General features: G+C 36.3%; 1 protein-coding gene across 4 annotated transcripts in view; it reads left to right on the top strand.

Annotated features, from left to right (window-relative positions):
* Ahi1 (Abelson helper integration site 1) overlaps positions 1-18,233 on the top strand; it is a 117,272-nt gene that overhangs the window by 68,885 nt on the left and 30,154 nt on the right. For all 4 annotated transcript variants that reach the window (XM_036168901.1, XM_036168903.1, XM_036168902.1 and 1 more), the window contains one exon: positions 3,399-3,454. In XM_036168901.1, coding sequence (XP_036024794.1) covers positions 3,399-3,454 — 56 coding nt within the window. The remainder of the gene's footprint in view (positions 1-3,398; positions 3,455-18,233) is intronic.

The raw sequence follows: 18,233 nt of genomic DNA, 5'->3' as shown, positions 1-18,233 counted from the left end.
AACCCCAGTTTAACTCTTCCTGTTCCATTCATCTCTTTTACCCCTTTATAATAGTCTGTTCTATCTCCTTTTCCTTGAAAGCCCCTCCCTCATGGCTCCTTAATTTTCTGGCCTCTATGGATATTCCAAATGACACATGCCTACTTGAAGCTTCAAAGCTAACATCCACAAATGAGAAAAAATGTGATGTTTGTCTTTCTGTGGCACATCCCTCAAAATGATTGTTTCAAACTCCAACCACTTCCTTGAAAATTTCATTTTTCTTAATAGCTGAGTAGTATTACATGTGTGTAATCATGTGTATGTAATCCATAGTATTCCACATGATAAGGCTGTTTTAATTCCCTGCTCTTGTGAATAAAGCAGCAATGAACATGGATGAGCAGTAGCTCTAGAGCAGGATATGGAGTACTTGAGTATATTCCCAAGAGTGCCGTAACTGGACCATAAGGTAGATTTGTTTTTATGTTTGTGAGAAACCTCCACACTGATTTCTATTGTGAATGTACCAGTTCACACTCTCACCAGCAGCAAAACAGTGTTCTCCCTTCCCTACGTCCATCCGTAATATCTATACCGCCATTTGTTTTTCTTTCCCTCCTCCTTCTTTCTTCTTCTTCTTCTCCTCCTTCTTCCTCCTCTTCTTCTCCCTTCTTCCTTTTTCTCTTCCCTTCCCCCTTCCATTCTTCTTTTTCTTTCTTTCTTCCTTCCTTCCTTCCTTCCTTTCTTCCTTCCTTCCTTCTTCCCTCTCTCCCTCTCTCCCTCCCTCCCTCCCTCCTTCCCTCCCTCCCTCCCTCCTTCCCTCCCTCCCTCCCTTCCTTCCTTCCTTCCTTCCTTCCTTCCTTTCTTTCTTCCTTTCTTTTCACCTTAGCCATTCTGACTAGGGTGAGATTAAATCTCAAAGAAGTTTTAATTTGAAATTCCTTGATACCTAAGGATATTGAAATTTTTAACTGTTTCTTGGTCATTTGTATTTCATTTTTTGAAAACTGTTTAGTACTGTGCCCTGTTTTTAATTGGGTTGTTTTCTTGTTCTTGTTTTTTCAACAATTCTGTATATATTCTAAATATATAACCTCTGTGTTGCTGAAAGATTTTTTCCATTCTGAAATCTGCCTCTCTTCCTGAATGATTGTATCCTTTTCCACATAGAAATTTTAATTTCATGAGGTTCCATTTATTAATTGTTGATTGTAATGCCTAAGCTATCAGGGCCCTTCCTATTCAGAAAACTCTTACGCCAATGCATTCAAGCATATTTTCTCCTTTCTCCTCTATCAGAGTCAGAATATCAGATTTTTTTGTAGTTCCATATGAAAGTTTTTTTTCAATTTCTGTGAAGAATTTTGATGAGGATTGCAGTGAATCTGTAGATGGCTTTTGATAGGATGTTCATTTTCACAATAGTAATCCTACCAATCCATGAGCATGGGAGGTCTTTCCATGTTCTGGTATCTTCTTCAATTCTTTCTTTGGTGTCTTAAAATTTTCACTATACATATCTTTCACTTATTTAGTTAAATTTATTTCAAGTTTTTGTTCATTTGTTTTTTGTTGTTGGGTTTTGTTTTGCTTTGGGTTTTTTTATTTGTTTGTTTGTTGTTGTTGAGGCTATTGTGAATGGTATTATTTCCTTTGTATCTATGAAAACTACTGATTTTTCCGTGTCAATTTTGTTTTCTGATACATTGCTGGATGTGTTTATCAATTGTAGAAAGTTTCTGGTAACTGTAATTTAATATAAATAAGGGAATGTTTTATTTTGTTCTTATCCTTTTAAATTACTTTTCATTTCTAACTAAACAAGACCACTCTCATTTGAAAGCAAATGAGCCATACTACACTCTTTCTGATTGCAGTAGGAAAGTTAGAAGATGTCAGAGACAACAGAAATTGCACAAATTGACAAGAACCAGATTGTTTAATATTTTCCAATTTTTATTTGTCCTTTTTTTAATTCAAAGATAAGATTAATCTGTGAATGAATGTCTTTCCTCAAAGTTACCTTAAAGACTTTACACTTAAGGAAAACCCTGCTTCATTTGCTCTACATTTTTTTCAGTACAGAACAGTTCTGTTTAATTACACTATTTCTTTTATCTCTGAGTACCAGATAGCCACTAAGTAAATATCAGTTGGTTAGACGAAAGCTCAAAAGTGCTTCATATGCTATTGGCAAGCAGTGGGTACTGAAAATGTGGGAGGGATTGTTTTTGTATTGCTTGAAGGCTTTGTTTGGTTTTGTGACTAGGATTTACTGAATTGTTAGCACTGCACCAAATTTGTAATTCTCCTGTCTCTGAGGGCTGTGGCACACACCCGCAGCTTCCTCGGTGCTGAGATTACAAGTATCACCATACTCAGCTCTTGAAAAAAAATATTTAAATGAAGCAAAGCTGTATTCTTCAATATATTAGGCTTTATTTTAAAGCTGTTATTTCAAAGTGATATAAAGCTATAGTCTGTCTTGATCACCTCACCTTTGTACTTTAAGAAAACTCAGGTAAGTCCATTCAAAAGAGAGGAACTTAACATTTTGTTTCAACTGGGAATGTTGCTAATTGCTCTTAGTAGACATTGCAGTTCTTGCTTCCAACATTGTGTGACAGCCATTAGCATTGTTTGAACAAACCACCCTAGCAAACTGTTATAACATCAACTCACACGTTTGCTGCTGGACAGATGCTGGACAGATACTAGAAAGTCAAAGAAAGTCGATGAGACCCACACCTGTGTTCATTTTTAGCTCATGACTGACTTTTGTACTAGTGTCTTATAATCAGATGTGGGATATTATATACTTTACAGGATACTTATGACAAAGAAATTCAGTAAAGGACACTGGGAACAAAAAGATAAATCCACGTGTGATAAAAGAGGATTTCTCAAGATTAGCCCGTATTATTACCATTGTAGAGAGAGAACGCAGGACTTTCTGACATCCTATGGTGATTTAATAAATAACAGAATCTATCACAGCAGGAAGCCACATCAAAGAGAAATTCAAATGGATTTATTTATTCTTTTGAGAAAATAAGGAAGCACTGATGCTTTCACAGCTTTTATGGTGTTGCATTATAAATCCAATGACCTCAAGTCAGAAATAAAACTTTTCCGGAAGAATTGCAGCCGAGACAGATAATGGTGGAGCTTTTGTGCTGAGAGCAGATAGGATCCGACGTTAACTGTGGCTGATGCCACCTGAATGGGAAAAATGGCTTAGGTGACCGTAAATTGTGACTTAGTTAGCTAACCTCCCTAGCTGTTCCTGACCAAAGAATCTGTGACAAATTTGGACGGGTCCTGCCTTCTGAGGAACATTTCTTCTTTATAAACTCTGTGAAGTTTTTAAAATAAAATGAGCATAATAACCAAATACGGCTCTTTTCTCTCCACAGCGTACATCAGCATAGAAAGAAGGCCTTGCATCCACCAAGTAGATGCGCCGCCAACGGTAAGGGAGTCTGTGTGTCTCTGTCTCTCTGTCTCTCTGTCTCTCTATGTCTCTCTCCCTCTCTCTCCCTATCAACTGTTAAAGCTGCTGAGAAATTACAAAAAGGTGTTGATTGATGACACCATTGTTGAAAATTCTTTTAACTTCTCTTTTCCAAAGTTATAGCCTTACAAGAAAATTAACTTCATGTTTCCAATTAAAGATAACCTAATTTTTGCCAAAATATAGGAAAATAAGATACAATCTTTTACAGCCACTTGTTCATATTTTAAACTGAAGTAATTTACACTTTTAATAATGTAAATATATAATATGATGTTTTCATTTAAAATGAATTATTTTCTGGAATAGTGAGATTTAGAGTGGATGTTTTATAATAGTGTTAAAAGAATCCCCTAATGCTTCATTTCTTTTAAAAGTTAATTTATTAGCGTTCGGGATTTAGCTCAGTGGTAGAGCACTTGCCTAGCAAGCGCAAGGTCCTGGGTTCCGTCCTCAGCTTAAAAAAAAAAGTTAATTTATTTACTATTATAGGAGTAAAGTTTTGCCTTGTATCCCTGTTCTGTTAGTACTAGACAACAAAGGGCATTTAATTATACTGTTGGTTATAGTAATATACATAGAATGGTATTTTCTTTTAATCTCTGAACATGCTTGTATGAAATATGCCTAAGTAACTAGCTTCCAGCTGAAATTTTCATAAGATGATGTAATCTAGAATACATCTACTTCACCTTCAACATAATCTTCTCATCCTTTATATAAGTCTTCCAAGCTCTTCAAATACCTTACTAGTTTCTATTGTGAGAAATATATCATGAATTTAAATGAAATAAAAACAATATTGAACTGCATTTGGATATTTTCTTGTGAGTAATAGTTGCCTCCCTAGAAAGTGGGCTTCATTTTCTATTTGATTAATTTAATGTGTCCTGTCATTTAAGGTATGGTATGTATGACATGTTAGTCAGCAACATAACCATAAAACATTCAGCTGTAGGGTTGTTCCAGCTTTCCTTAGTAAGTACACTAAGAGAGTAGCCACAACATTTTGTAAGTTTTATTCATTACTAAAATTAGAAGCTTAATTAAGGAAATTTGTTATTTTTTAATGTATGTGAGTAATGTACTTTTGAAATTATTTTAATCTTACAGGCATTCCTATGGCACCTTAGTCACAGTTCTGGTTAATTTATTGATTCTCGGACCCTGAAAAGTGCAATCCATCAGCTTTCTTGTTATCCATTTTCTGGGATGGTAGTGGATGAATCTCTGTTATTATCTGATGGAATATTAGACACTAATCCACATGGAATCAAGAGCAGGGATGGTGTTACTACTTATGAGAACACAGTAATGACCCCAGAAGAACCCTGAGTTAGGAGCTGAGTCTCATGTGTATAGTGCTCAAGTGTTGTTTTAGGAGTCTGCTCTCCTGCTGGATCATGAAGAGGTAGCTCCTAACTACCTGTACCATTAACACATCTTTACCAACCTCGTGTTTATCACCTAGCTCTCTTCTTATAGGTTCTTCTGAGGTAGGACCAGCTGCTCTGGTGTTCCTGTGCTACAAACTGAGGTGTCTTGCCCACTCTGAAGTCCTTTAGCCTGCTGACAGTCTTGGTCCTTCCTCACAGAATCACAAGTCTGTTCACTATGTGGTAACCCAGGGTTTTCAGGACAGATTAAGTCTGATTTTTGCAGAAGTATAGTTCTACGTAGCTTTTGTCCTTGAGCTCTTTAATTGTTTAAGAGACCAACATGTTTATGGAAAAAAAGAAAGGAATCAGTCCTTAAAATTTATCAAGACAAAAATAGTTGTCAATCCAAACCTTGTATTTCTTTGTCCAGAAGAGAGCCCATGCATTAAGCTTAAAAAAAAAAAAAACAAGTAGAAAGGGAATCGCCTGAGATTTATGAATGGCTGGTGCTGGGCCTGCAGTGCCATCTTGCCTGGAAACCTCAGTGCCCATCACTCCTACCCATTACCATCCTTTCTTCCTTCTTCCTCCTAGTGCCCCAGCAAACGGCCATGCCTCGTAGAGTGCTATTTAATGTAACTACTTAGCAAGTGAGGCCAGTGAGTAACTGAGATTTCTCAAGCCTCTGTTCCAGGGAATGGTGTGCTTTTTCATAGTCCCAGGTGGAATTCTGAGTAGTTTTCAGTTAAATATATGGTTATGGGGCGATTTTGCTTCTTAAACACTGTAACGTTGTGTCATGTAAGTAAACACAGATTAGCCTGGAAATAAACCCACCTCTGTGCCTTTGTTCGACATTGCCTAGCCCTCTTTTCAATTTACTCATTTGCTTTTTCTTATTTCATTTGTTACATGAACTTTGTTGGGGGTTGGGGGAGTTGTTGTTTATTTTGGCATACGTAATACCCTGGTTTTACACTACCTTTAAAAGTTGAAGGCTGTGCCTAAACGGATTGATGCCCTGCATCAAAATGAGTCCAACCTCCCTTGTTATTTTGTGTGCAGAGCTACTGTTGAGTTTTTCTTGTTTTAGAAGTGAGGATTCAATCTTTGGCCTTGCACGCTAGTCAAGTGCTCTCGTGCTGAGCTACACTCCCAGCCCCGTACATGTTGAGTTCCTGATTTTGTCTATACCCAAGAGTACATTTCCAAGTTATTTTTTCAAGAAACAAAAAAAGAGATGAATTACTTAAGTGTACTTATCTAAACTATCTCTCAGTTGTCTCTGTGCAGTCACAATTTTATTTGGAAGTATAACGTTTTTATTTTTACAAATGTGATAGAAGTTGACCATCTCTGCCTTCTGGCAGAGTCTTAGGTAAGTTATTGGACATTAGCCTAATATTTTTTTGTAAAACTAACCTGTTGGGCTTGCTTGTACATTTTAGACTTTATTTTATATGCACCTAATATTCCAGTTCTGATTTGATGAATTAAAACTGTAACTTTCTTGTTGACTTTTTGCTGAGCAGTATTTACTTGAACACTGTATTAAAAGAGCACACAAGGCATATTAGTAGATTATATGAAAATTAGATGATCACATTAGTAGATTATACGAAAATAATTAGATAATGCCCTTTAAAGACAAGCCTCTGCACCTGCCGATAGCCTGTGGCAAGTTAAGGATAAATTATCAGCCTCAGAGCTTTCAGAGGTCCTTGTCTGAACCCTGAAAGGCCGGTGTAAAAGTTAGTTAATAGTTAAGTCAGCATAGGTGTGAGTCTTTTATTTGCTTTAAAGGAAGGACTTATTTGCAAATCAAAAAGAAAACACCAACTACTGTGAGTAAATGTTCCTGCCTTTTAATATATATTGTATGCACAGCATGTCGTTTTATATTTTGTGGCAGATTATTATACTTGCAGAAGACATCAAAACATAGTAAGCCATGCCAAATGTACATGTTTCTTGGTGATTTGAGTTTTGTTTTTTAATCTCCTCAATAAAATGATAAAGCAAAATCCAAGCAATATCAATATGACCTATTCTGATTAATGATTTGAAATTTTGCAAAGTTCCTGCCTTTCAAAACTGTAACAGTTACTCATATTATGCATTGCTATTAGTTTGTTCAGTGATCCTGTTACTGAGTACACATTTTCTTTTAACAAATGGATTTGGAGTAGTTTATAAAATTCCAGCTAGTATTTTCTAAGAAGTTTATATTTACACATCTGCCACAACAGGTTCAGACAAAACACAGTCTGTCTCATTAAGTTTATGCCTGTTGTGAAATACCTATTTGTCAAAGTAGCCCTTTCATCATTAGGTTTAAAATACCCAAACTTGACTTGGGAAATTTAAATGTTAACTCAATAGTTGATCTTAAATGCATTCTTTAGCTTAACAATGAATTTTTTAAAGGTTAACTGGTAGATTTTTGTTACATAACTTATTAGTGGTGAACCTTAAAGTTTTAGACTATTTTGTTACTTTTAAAATATTTGAGATGTCCATAGTATTTCTTGGCATCAACACTAAATTTGTTCATAAATTTACTGATTGAGTCATACAAAGTAAGTTTTATTGTGTCTCTAGGGTTTTATTTTGCATCATTTTTAGTTATTATTGCTATATTGTTATCCTTGTGTAGCCCTTGATGTTGACAAGATTTCTATATATTGTACTGCTACACTTTGTAAAGTAGTTTTTATACATATACTTATGTAAAACGTCATGTTTAATATATTATTTGTAATATCACACTTGTAGATAAAAGTGTGGATTTAAATGAAATATCTTGATTCAAAGAGCACACTTTATCTTCTCCAATGTAGAGCATTTTCCAGGAATTCACTGCATGTAAACTGAGGTGGCTGTGCCCCTATAAAACTCATAAAACAGAACCTATGGTTGATCTCTTCCTGCAGCTAATTGCAGGGTGGAGAGGGAACCTTAAACTATAAGCTTTTACAACTTGTCATAAAAGAGCCTGTTTTCATTTATCAATGAAGTAGCAATTCAAAGCAGTTCTGCTAAAATTTCTATTGAAATGCAAATACAAATGCAAAATAGGTGCTCTTTTAAAACTATTTATGGCTGTTCATAATAATATTTCATTGAGTATTTTCACATTCTTTTCTCCTGTGAACATTGGAAATTATAAAGCCTGTGTTAATTTTTTTCCATTGCCACTCCACTGAAATTTATGTTTTTCATAGATTTCTTCCTAATTCTATTTTTGCTTTACTAAATTTTTTTTAATTTATCAAACTTACTATAAAATGTTCTTATCTCTGGCACACTATAAAATAACAATGGCATGAACTGAATTATAAAGTATCAGCTAATCTACAGTGTACATAGGAAAATAGCATTTTATGTCACCATGGCAATGTGTACACAGTATAGAAATAAAGAATAGGCCTGAATGCTGTAAGCATTCCCAGGACTGGAGTCATTTGGGAATGCTAGTTAGGGTAAGTATGTACTAAACTGGATTTTAAAAGGGGGACAGAATTTTAAAAGTAATAGGAGATTCTAGACCAAACTAGCAGTGACCAAAGATCATAGGAGAAATTACACACAGTTTATAGACTGGTAGACACCTCGGCCACACATCTGGCCTCAGCAGCTGTCCTTAGTCAATGGAGAAAGATTCCATGACTTCTTTCATCTCTCCTTGACTCTAAAGCTGGAACCATGCAGCTGAAGCTACCAAGTTCTGCCCCTCATTCAGTTATATCTCCACCAACTTACTATTTTTGATGGTTTCCTTCACTGCCTAAGTTTGGCTCTCCTGAATCTTGATCTGTAGACCAGGTTGGCCTCAAACTCAGAGATCTGTTAGCCTCTGCCTTCCCAGTGCTGGGATTAAAGGCATGCACCAACATACCTGGATATAAGCTTTTCTTTAATTTCTCTTCACATATTGGTTGGGTGAGATCTTGCCCTGAGGTCACCATGCCCTTTATTCCATTTCTTAATCAGTTTATCTCTTTGAAGACAGGACTTAGCTGCATTCCACTTCCTGCTGTTCCTTTTCTCCTCAAATTGTACATTTTGTATCTTTACTTTCTCAACTTGTTCCTTTTTATTATAAATCTTCATTAGAGTTAACACTAACAACTATACAACAGAGTCTATACTAGGCTGTTTCAAGATTTCCTCTGCCAACAGAATTAATCCAGATCTCTTCACTTTAGCCTCAGGCAGACTCTTCAGACAAGGGCAAAAAGCAGCTTTTGAAGCATTCTAGTGCTTCACTAACACAAAGTCCCAAAAACATGGTCAGGTCTACCACAGCAAAACCCCAGTCCCTGGTGCCAACTTCTGTCCTAGTTAGGGTTTCTATTGCTCTGACTTTGGCAACTCATATAAAGGAAAACATTCAATTGGGGATAGTTTACAGTTTCAGAGGTTTAGTCCATTATTGTCATGCAGGCAGACATGGTACTGGAGAAAGAGCAGAGAGTTCTACATCTTGATCTTCAGGCAGCAGAAGCAACTGTGTCACACTGAGCGTGGCTTGAGCAAAGGAGACCTCAAAGCCCACACTTCCTCCACTGAGGCCACACCTACTCTGACAAGACCACACCCCTAATAATGCCACTCCCTGTGGAGACCATTTTCTTTCAAACCACCACAGTAACTTTCTCCAGTCTCTATGGAATTGTCATGTTTTAGAGTGTCCCTTTATGAATTCTCTGAACAAAACATTAGGAAAATACAAAACAATTAAATGGCAGCTACTGCTTTAGTTTTAGGCAACTTACAGTTTTTCAGTGTTTTGTTTAAGGGTTATTATTATTTGTCTCTTCGATTTTATTTTGTGTTTGACAAAGTTGTAATTGCATATCTTTCAATTCAGGATTTAGTGATTACTTAAAATTTACCATTTGTAAAAAGCAAAATTAAATTGGATCATTTTAAAGAAGTATCAAAATATTCTACACCAGAAACCAAACATTTGTAGATCATTGTTAAAGTGAAGAAAACTTTCATTCAGAAAAGGAAACAATTAACATGAAGTATTTCTTATCTTAGGATAAATTTAATTGAAGGGTAGCAAACTAGGGACAGGGGACCCAGCCTTAATGATAGGACCTAGCATTCATAAAACCTTGAGTTTGACCGTTAGCCTTGACATAAGTAAATAGATAGATAGATAGACAGATAGATAGATAGTACATACATACATACATACATACATACATACATACATACATACATAAAGACTATCAAAGTAGTACTGGTTTTTGTGCTTAGTGCTTAGCTGGACATCCATTGTCTGCCACACTAATGTTCAAACAAAGGATTTCTTTTCTGAAAAATATGAACTGACGAGTCCTGTCTTCCCGGGTGCAGTTTATTCTGCCATCGTCTGCCAACAGCAAGCTTGTCTCGGCCAGAGATGGCAACACTGCTGTGACTTAACCCAGACACCCTCGGTATATCCACATAATTGAGTCACAGGTTAGCTCGATGTGCTAAGATCGTGATACATTCCTAAAAGGAATAAAGCGTATTCTATGATTGTATTGAAACACTAGAAAGTGTTCTGAGCTGGGCAGTGGTGGCACATGCCTTTAATTCCAGCACTGGGGAGACAGAGGCTGGTGGATCTCTGTGAGTTCAAGACCAGCCTGGGCTACAGAGTGAGATCCAGGACAGGCTCCAAATATGGGAATAAAAAAAATGATTATTGTCAGATATGTAGTTGGAGTTCACAGACCTATATTAGAATATATAATCATCTTTATGCCTGTAGATATTCTACAGAAATGTTTTACTGAAACCAATATTCTTCTATGACTTGAAGAGTTTTTGAAAAGTTGAATAAAAATAATTATCTCCAACATTTTGGGCACTTTCTGTATACCTGGTACTGTGTAAAGTGTTTCTTATAAGTGATTTCATTTTTCTATCATAATTCTGCAAGAAAAGGGTATTCTCATTAACGTCATTATGTGCCAAAGGAGAAACTGGGGCAAATAATCTTTTAAGATCATCTAAAAACAATTCAGTTTAATATGTTGATCCATTATGGAAGATGGACCAATAACATTAATTCTAAAAATATAATTAATCTACATTAATAAATCATTAAATTTCTATGTTACTCCATAGTATGAGGCAGATTTTGTGGAAATCACAAGTTGTTCAGGCAGCAAGAGTAGTTAGTCCTGTAACATAGTGATATTTTTAGACATCTGTTCCATAGTGCTGTTGTCATTTCTGCATTCTGTTACTGTAACATGCAACACTTAGAAGGTGGGTAGAGAGCTGGGTGACAGCCTGCAGAGTGCTGAGCACCATTGCATATGCTGGCCAGAACTACACAAGACCATGTTTTGGGGCATAGCCCAGTACAAATGCCTTCCAGGGGAGCCTCCTAAGAGAGCTGTTTTCTGTAATACTTCTTGTAAGGCATTCTATCAGCCCACAAAGAAGCCTCAAGCAGATGGTGATTTGAGGTTAGTGGATAGAATCTAGGTGATTTCCTAGGAAAAGTGGCCAGAAGTTTTTCAATAGCTGAGGTCTGAAAGATATGTAAGACAGGGCAACCTGGATGTGAGAAGGGATCTTGGGGTTGGTGGGAAGAAGGAGGCCCAGAAGCTGTGGTTTTTCTAGTGCATAGGCAGGGTCACCTGTGACCTTGAGAAAGGAAATGACAGACACCTGCTGCCCTGCAACTCTGCTACCCACATGCCACAGACAGCTGTTTGCAAGACAGGAGTGGAGGAATGAGAAGGTAGTTATGAGTGTCACCAATGAGAGGAGATGGGCCTTCTTGCACTCTTCCTTGAGTCCTATTTTGAAAGCTCACTGAACCACTTGCATCTGACACCTAAGTGTGAATGATTCTCTAGCTGTTAGTCTAATCTTACCTATTTTTTCCATTCTACTCCAGAAAGTAATCTTTATCATCAAGATTTAGGGTGTTGCCATTTGAGAACCTACAAAACGTAAAGCTAAAAGTAAATACTGCCCAGTATTCCTGTCTTCTCCAAGGCCTTCCCATTTGTTCTGATTTTCTATGACAATACTACAAGCCTGTTGGTTCCTACAAGTAAACCCTTGTTAGGCTCATATCATTTCCTGGTGTCCCACACATGTTGCTTTCTCTGTCCATTGTATTTCTACAATCTAAGCTCTTGCATTTACTATCACGGCCAGAGTCAAGGGTCTCCTCTCTGACATGGAAAGCTGGGTCTTTATATTTGTTCCATCACCTATACTATTGCTTTGCTTCTAAACAACTTTACCTCCCATAACAATTGTTCCAGTTGTAACTATAATTTCTCATAACAACTTCATTTAATATGGTTCCCATTGCATAAAATTTAGCTTCTAATTGTGTGTGTGTGTGTGTGTGTGTGTGTACATGCACGCGTGCACGCTCACGCTCACGCTCATTCAATTGTGTGTGTATATTATATAGCACCTTGTGTCTGGCTTACTAAATGTTTTCAAGGTTCAGCCCTGTACAGTGTATCACAATGCATTCTTTCCCATGGCCAAAGAGTATTGTGTTATTTGCGTATGTTACATTTTGTCCATGAACCCACTGTTTGATACTGAGTTTCTGTTTTTAAGCTATTACTAGTAATACTGAACACTCTCAAACAGGGGTGTGTGAATTCAAACATAGTCTTCAATTCTTTGGAAATTTAAGAGTAGGAGATGAGACATGGCTCTGTAGGTTGGTGAAGCACTTGCCATGCAATCATGAGGATCAGAATTCAGTTCCCCAGCACCTGTGTAAATGCCAGACAAGTGTGGTGGCCCATCTGTAATCCTAGCACTCAGGAGGCAGAAACAGAATCCCCAGAGAAAACGGGCTAACTAACCTAGCCAAATCCTTGAGGTATGGTTCAAGTGAGAGACCCTGTCTCAATTTATTAGTTACAGAGCCATCAAGAAAGACATGTGACATCAACCTCTGGCCTACACATGCACACAAACATGCATGCTCTCACACACAGAAACACGTGTTCAAAAATATCCAAATTTTCATGTACACATGCATTTGTATCCACCCCCCTCTAAAAAGGAAAGTAAATTTAGGAGAGTAGCTGTACCATAGTATGGCAAATCTACATGTATTATTTTGAGAAACTTCCAAAATGACTTCCCAAATATTTTAATCGTTGTTAAATCCTACCAGACATGAATAGGGTTGAGTCTCTTTGCAGCCTCACTTGTTACTGTTGATTGTTTGTTTGTTTCTATTATCCTTGTGCTTTCTTCTTTGGTCCAGTGGTTATTTGGAATGCTTTATTTAATTTCCACATATTTGTGAATTTTCCTAATTTCACCATGTAACTGGTTTCCATTTTCACTTCATTGTAGCTGTAGAATATAGTTTCTATGAATTTGAGTTTTTAAATTTTATGTCCTTAAAAATATTTTGCCTATGGTCTAGCATATTGTCTATTCTAGGGAGTGTCCCATGTACACTTGCAAAACATGTATACTACTTTTATATGAGGTAGAATATATTATAAAAATCATGATATTTAGTTACTTTGTAATGCTGATTCAGTCTTCTGGTTCCAAGTTGACCTTCTGCTAGATTCTATCCATATGGACTCTAGTGAAGGCTTCTAACTATGACTGGTGAGTTGTCTGTTGCATTTTTTCATTCAAACAGTTCTGTCTCCAGTGTTCTGAGCTGTATATACACAGCACATACAATCTTGTCCTTACTTTTATCTTCCTGACTAGCTGGTCATTTTATTGTTATAAAGCATCATTCTTTGCCGATAGTGACAGTTTTGGTCTTGAAATGTTTGCCTGATACAAACATAACTACTCCAACCCATTTGGGTGATGTCCCTTCCAACTCGTCTGCCTTAAAATCTGAAGTGTTCCTCTTGCACAGTTTATTGTCGAATCATGAGTTTTATTCATTTTTGTAATTTTTCATTTTGAAATGTTAATCAACTTACATTTAACTCAGTTACTGATAAAATCTGAGTGAATCAAACGCTAAATTTGGTTTAGCTTTGGGTGTTTATATGTTTTTGTTTGTTGTCCTGTAATACTTCCACTGTTCCTTTGGGAGAAGGTAAATTCGTGTCTCTCTTTTGCTCTCCCTTTTTCTCTTTTCTTTTGGTAATTTTATTGAGCTGTTTTCCTAGTAATTGACCTTAGAATTTCAGTTAACATCTTAATTTTAGGATCACTCTTTCTCACCTTTAACATCTGTGCTGTTACTGTCATGCATGTTCTATTTTTATTTGTTGTAAGCCTATCAACATGTGTTTATAACTATTTCTATATCAAGTTTCTTTTTCAGCTAAATGGCTATAGAAATTTATAAATTATGTGGGTTTGTTGTTATTGCTTGGTTTAGCTTGGTTTGTTTTTCCTTATTGGGCATTGTTTCTTTTTCAACTAAATGACTATAGAAACTTATAAATTATGTGGGTTTGTTGTTATTGCTTGGTTTAGCTTGGTTTGTTTTTCCTTATTGGGCATTAAACTGAAGGTCTTCTTGTGTAAGGAAAGTCCTCCAACACTGAGCTATATTCCTAGCCCTTCTTGAGTTTTCTTTGTTTAGAAACAGGATCTCACCAAGATGCCTAGGCTGTCCTTCTCTGCAATGCCAGAATTTTATGGATTTTGACATTATTTTATTGGTGTTTTCTATTCCTGTGAGCTATTATTCTCATACTTTCTCTTAATTATTTAAACAAATTTCCTTTATGCCTTTCAACATTTTAAAATCCTGACTGGAAATCTTTGTCTAGTAAATTTAACATCCATTTTCATGAGAAATGTCTACATTTTGCTTTCTTTGTGGTCATATCCTCTTTCTTTACATGTTTTGTACCTTTGTTATCAATTACACCTTTGAAATACATCAAACCTGAAAACTATATAGTCCTAACTTGTATTACTACCTACAGCATTGCATCCTAACAATCAACTGTAGTTTTTGAGGGATCCCCTGGCTTATAACTACCTTATATGCATGGCATTCTCTGAGTCACAGCAATTCAGACATCCCTCAGAACGGATGCTTTCAGGGAGATGCTGCACACAGAGTGCTTCTCTATGGGAAAGGAGCTCTGAGATGCTCCGACCACCCTGCCTCTCTGCTGGCTGCTGAACTGCTACTTCCTACAGCCATTATATCTCAGAGCATGCTGGCTTCAAGGCTACCTTGGAGCTGGCCAGGAAGTGTTGTGTGTGAGTAAGGCAAGTTAAAGCTTTAGGCAGGTTCCTGTTATTTTTATTACCAAGCTTTAACGACTTTTATCAAATATAATCCTCACATTGTTACAAGCTTTTGTTTAGTTTTCAGAATTTTTGTTAAGTTACTCTCAACTGTTTGGACAGTGCTCCTGCTTTCTTACAAGAGTGACTAATTTTTATTATTCCATTATGCCAGAAGCTATCCTTACTCATTTTCTCAGAGTCTTCCATGTCTCAGATCCTCTTTGTTATTTTCTATCATGCCCTTTAGAATGTTTTCTGGTCAGTTTGAGTCCTTTGCTCAGTAGTGTCTATCTCCCTGGGTGTCACAATAAGAATTATATGCAAAAATCCTGTAAACTTATCCACCCTTTTCTGCTACAATATCTTTATCTTCTTCCCTACCACATCAAATATGCATGTGCTTGTACATGAACTTATCTATTAATATTTGCCCTTGCTGCTTTGGGGGCTGTGACAGTAAAACATGGAGAAAGGACATCTAGAAAATGAAGTACAGCTCATCTCACTGTAGCCAGGAAGCAAAGAGATGAAAAGAGACCAGTCCTCCACAATTCCTTTTGAGGAAAAACTCCACTGTGTTTCACTTGTTAAAACTTCCACCATCTTCCAGTAGTACCACAAATTGAGGACGTATTTTCCCCCATGCCCTAATTACCTTCCACAGACCCTACATCCTGATAACCATCACATTGGTAGTTAGGTTTCAAAACATTGATTTGGAAGAACACAGAAATTCATAGGATAGCATTAGTCATCATATAAAAATAAACCTTCACACATGAAGTGCTTTATTTTTTTAAGCCTAAAGTAAAATGTATTAACTTCCACTTTCATTTGTTTGTTAGAGAATTCCCCAAATGGTGAACTATTGAGGGCTTTCTCATTGTTATTTAGTTATTACCAAGGGCCTTTTTGCTGTACAATTGCAGCAGTCAGACAGAAGATTTTACAATTTATGAATGACCACAAATAAAGCCACATCATTATTCAGTATATTCATAGTTTCAATTTACTTTTAAGTCTATGAATGATATTCTTTAGGAATAATTGTTTGAACACATGTAGTAAAATTTTGAAGTCAAAGACAGGTGTACCAGATACTGTCTTCCATAAACCTCTTATTTTAAAGCCATACAAACCTGGTGTTTGGTGATGTACTTTACCTTGGAGACAGGGAAAGACTGGAAATTCACTCTCTTGAGTCTTAGTTTTATATTCTTTTGATTCACTCATGGCTGTTATTGTTTTATCTGAACATAATTTAAATCAAATGCTTTCAAATACTTCTTTGATAAAATGTTTCTGATTTTGCATATACCAGCATTAGAAAGCATGACAGCAACAAAGTTTTTGTCTCGTATAAGACAATATGTTTTATGCAATTATTTGCTTTCGTTATCTCTAGTTCCTTATCTGTTATTATCTAGATTAGACTAGTTAAAAGTAACAGGACCTTGTCTGTTATTATCTAGATAAGACTAGTTAAAAGTAACAGGACCTTGTCTATTATTATCTAGATAAGACTAGTTAAAAGTAACAGGACCTTGATTACTTTGTACAAATACTCTCAGGTTCTCTCATGTGGTATTCCTATAAATAATTAATAGAAGGCTGGTTCTGCTGTACTGTCCTAGGAATAGGGTAGCTTTTATTTATTCTTCTTATGAAGAAAAATAGAATTCAGTGTCACTATGTGGAAAGACATCATATAACAGGTAATGAAGAGTTTCTATACATTCTAGGATTTAGCATTAAATTTGCTCTCAATGTATTTTGTCTTATTTCTGTTTTAATAGTAAGGACAATATTTCTTAATTAGTATTAGAAATAACTCAAAGTTTATTTAATTTTAAGATAAATATTTAAAAAGTACTTTAAAATTTTATCGTATATTAATTAATTGGTAAGAACCTACCAGTAACCATTATACGTACCCTTAAGTATTTGGATGAATGCCCATCTGCCCATTGGGAAAATTCACATTTTTGATATCCAGTAGAAAAACATGAGTGGAATTATTAGCAGTGTTGCACCTTGGCAGTGAAGCTAATTTAGCCCTAAAGTTGTCTCTTAAATTATTCTGACAAAACTTAAAAGTAATCCTGGGAAGGGTCAAGATCACATTAGATAGCTGCATGGTACAACATGGTCCAGCTCATATTAAAGGAGTACAGGAAAAACCAGCTCATTTACAAAGCAGAATGTGCCTTTTGTAGTTCCCTGGAGTAGTTGTAGCAAACTACTGCAGAGTTGATAACTAAAACAAGCAAAATGTATTATCTCACAGTTCTGAAGACCAAAAGCCTGAGGTCAAGTAAATTAAGGAGAAAGCATAGAGAAGGTAGTAGAGTCCAGGTGTCCCACTGGTGTTAGCCTGGCAGAGCAAAGTTCTCCAATGAGCATGAAGCCAGCTGCAGCCCTGTTTCAGGAGAATGTGCTCAAGTGTATGTGTTTATTCAACATAATTTGGCTTGGTAAATTGCCTGAGGACATTATGAATATTGACTATTGGATTTTGTTCTAGATAAAAGTACAAGGAACAACTAGAGTGCTGAATTTGACTGCTCACTGTCCCTGCAAGGGTCATTGAGAACCCTTCAGAGACAGTTCTAATAATGTTTAATTTCCTGAAAGATATTACAAAGAAAACTCTGCCTAGCATCTTTTAATAACCAGGCTAATTTTTAAAAAATACAAAATAGTGTCCAGTAGGTATTTCTATTAAGATTGAAAAATATATGCATCAGTAACCAAAGTTTAAACTCCATTTGGGTAGTACACACCTATAATCCAAGTTTTTGGTGGGTTGAGGCAGTGAGATTATGAGTTGAGGCCAACATAGGATCCATAGTAAAATCCCATCTCAAAAACAAAAATATGACTAGAGATGTAGCTTATTGGTAGAGCACTTGCCAAACACATATAAGGCCCTATGTTTGATTCCCAGTACCCACTCCTCCCAAAAAAAGAAGGAGAGAGGAGAGAGTCAGACAGAACAAATGACCAGTCTAACTCAGTGTGGTTGTATGCACCTATAGTTCCACCATTAGAGAGGCTGAGGCAGGAGGGATCACTTGAGCCCCAAAATTTGAGACCAGCCTGGGTAACATAGTAAGACCTGATCT

Source organism: Onychomys torridus, chromosome 19 (assembly GCF_903995425.1).
Source record: "Onychomys torridus chromosome 19, mOncTor1.1, whole genome shotgun sequence".
Classification (NCBI taxonomy): Eukaryota; Metazoa; Chordata; class Mammalia; order Rodentia; family Cricetidae; genus Onychomys; species Onychomys torridus.
The sequence above is the reverse complement of the archived record's forward strand: the minus strand, read 5'-3'. Positions and strand labels throughout refer to the sequence as shown.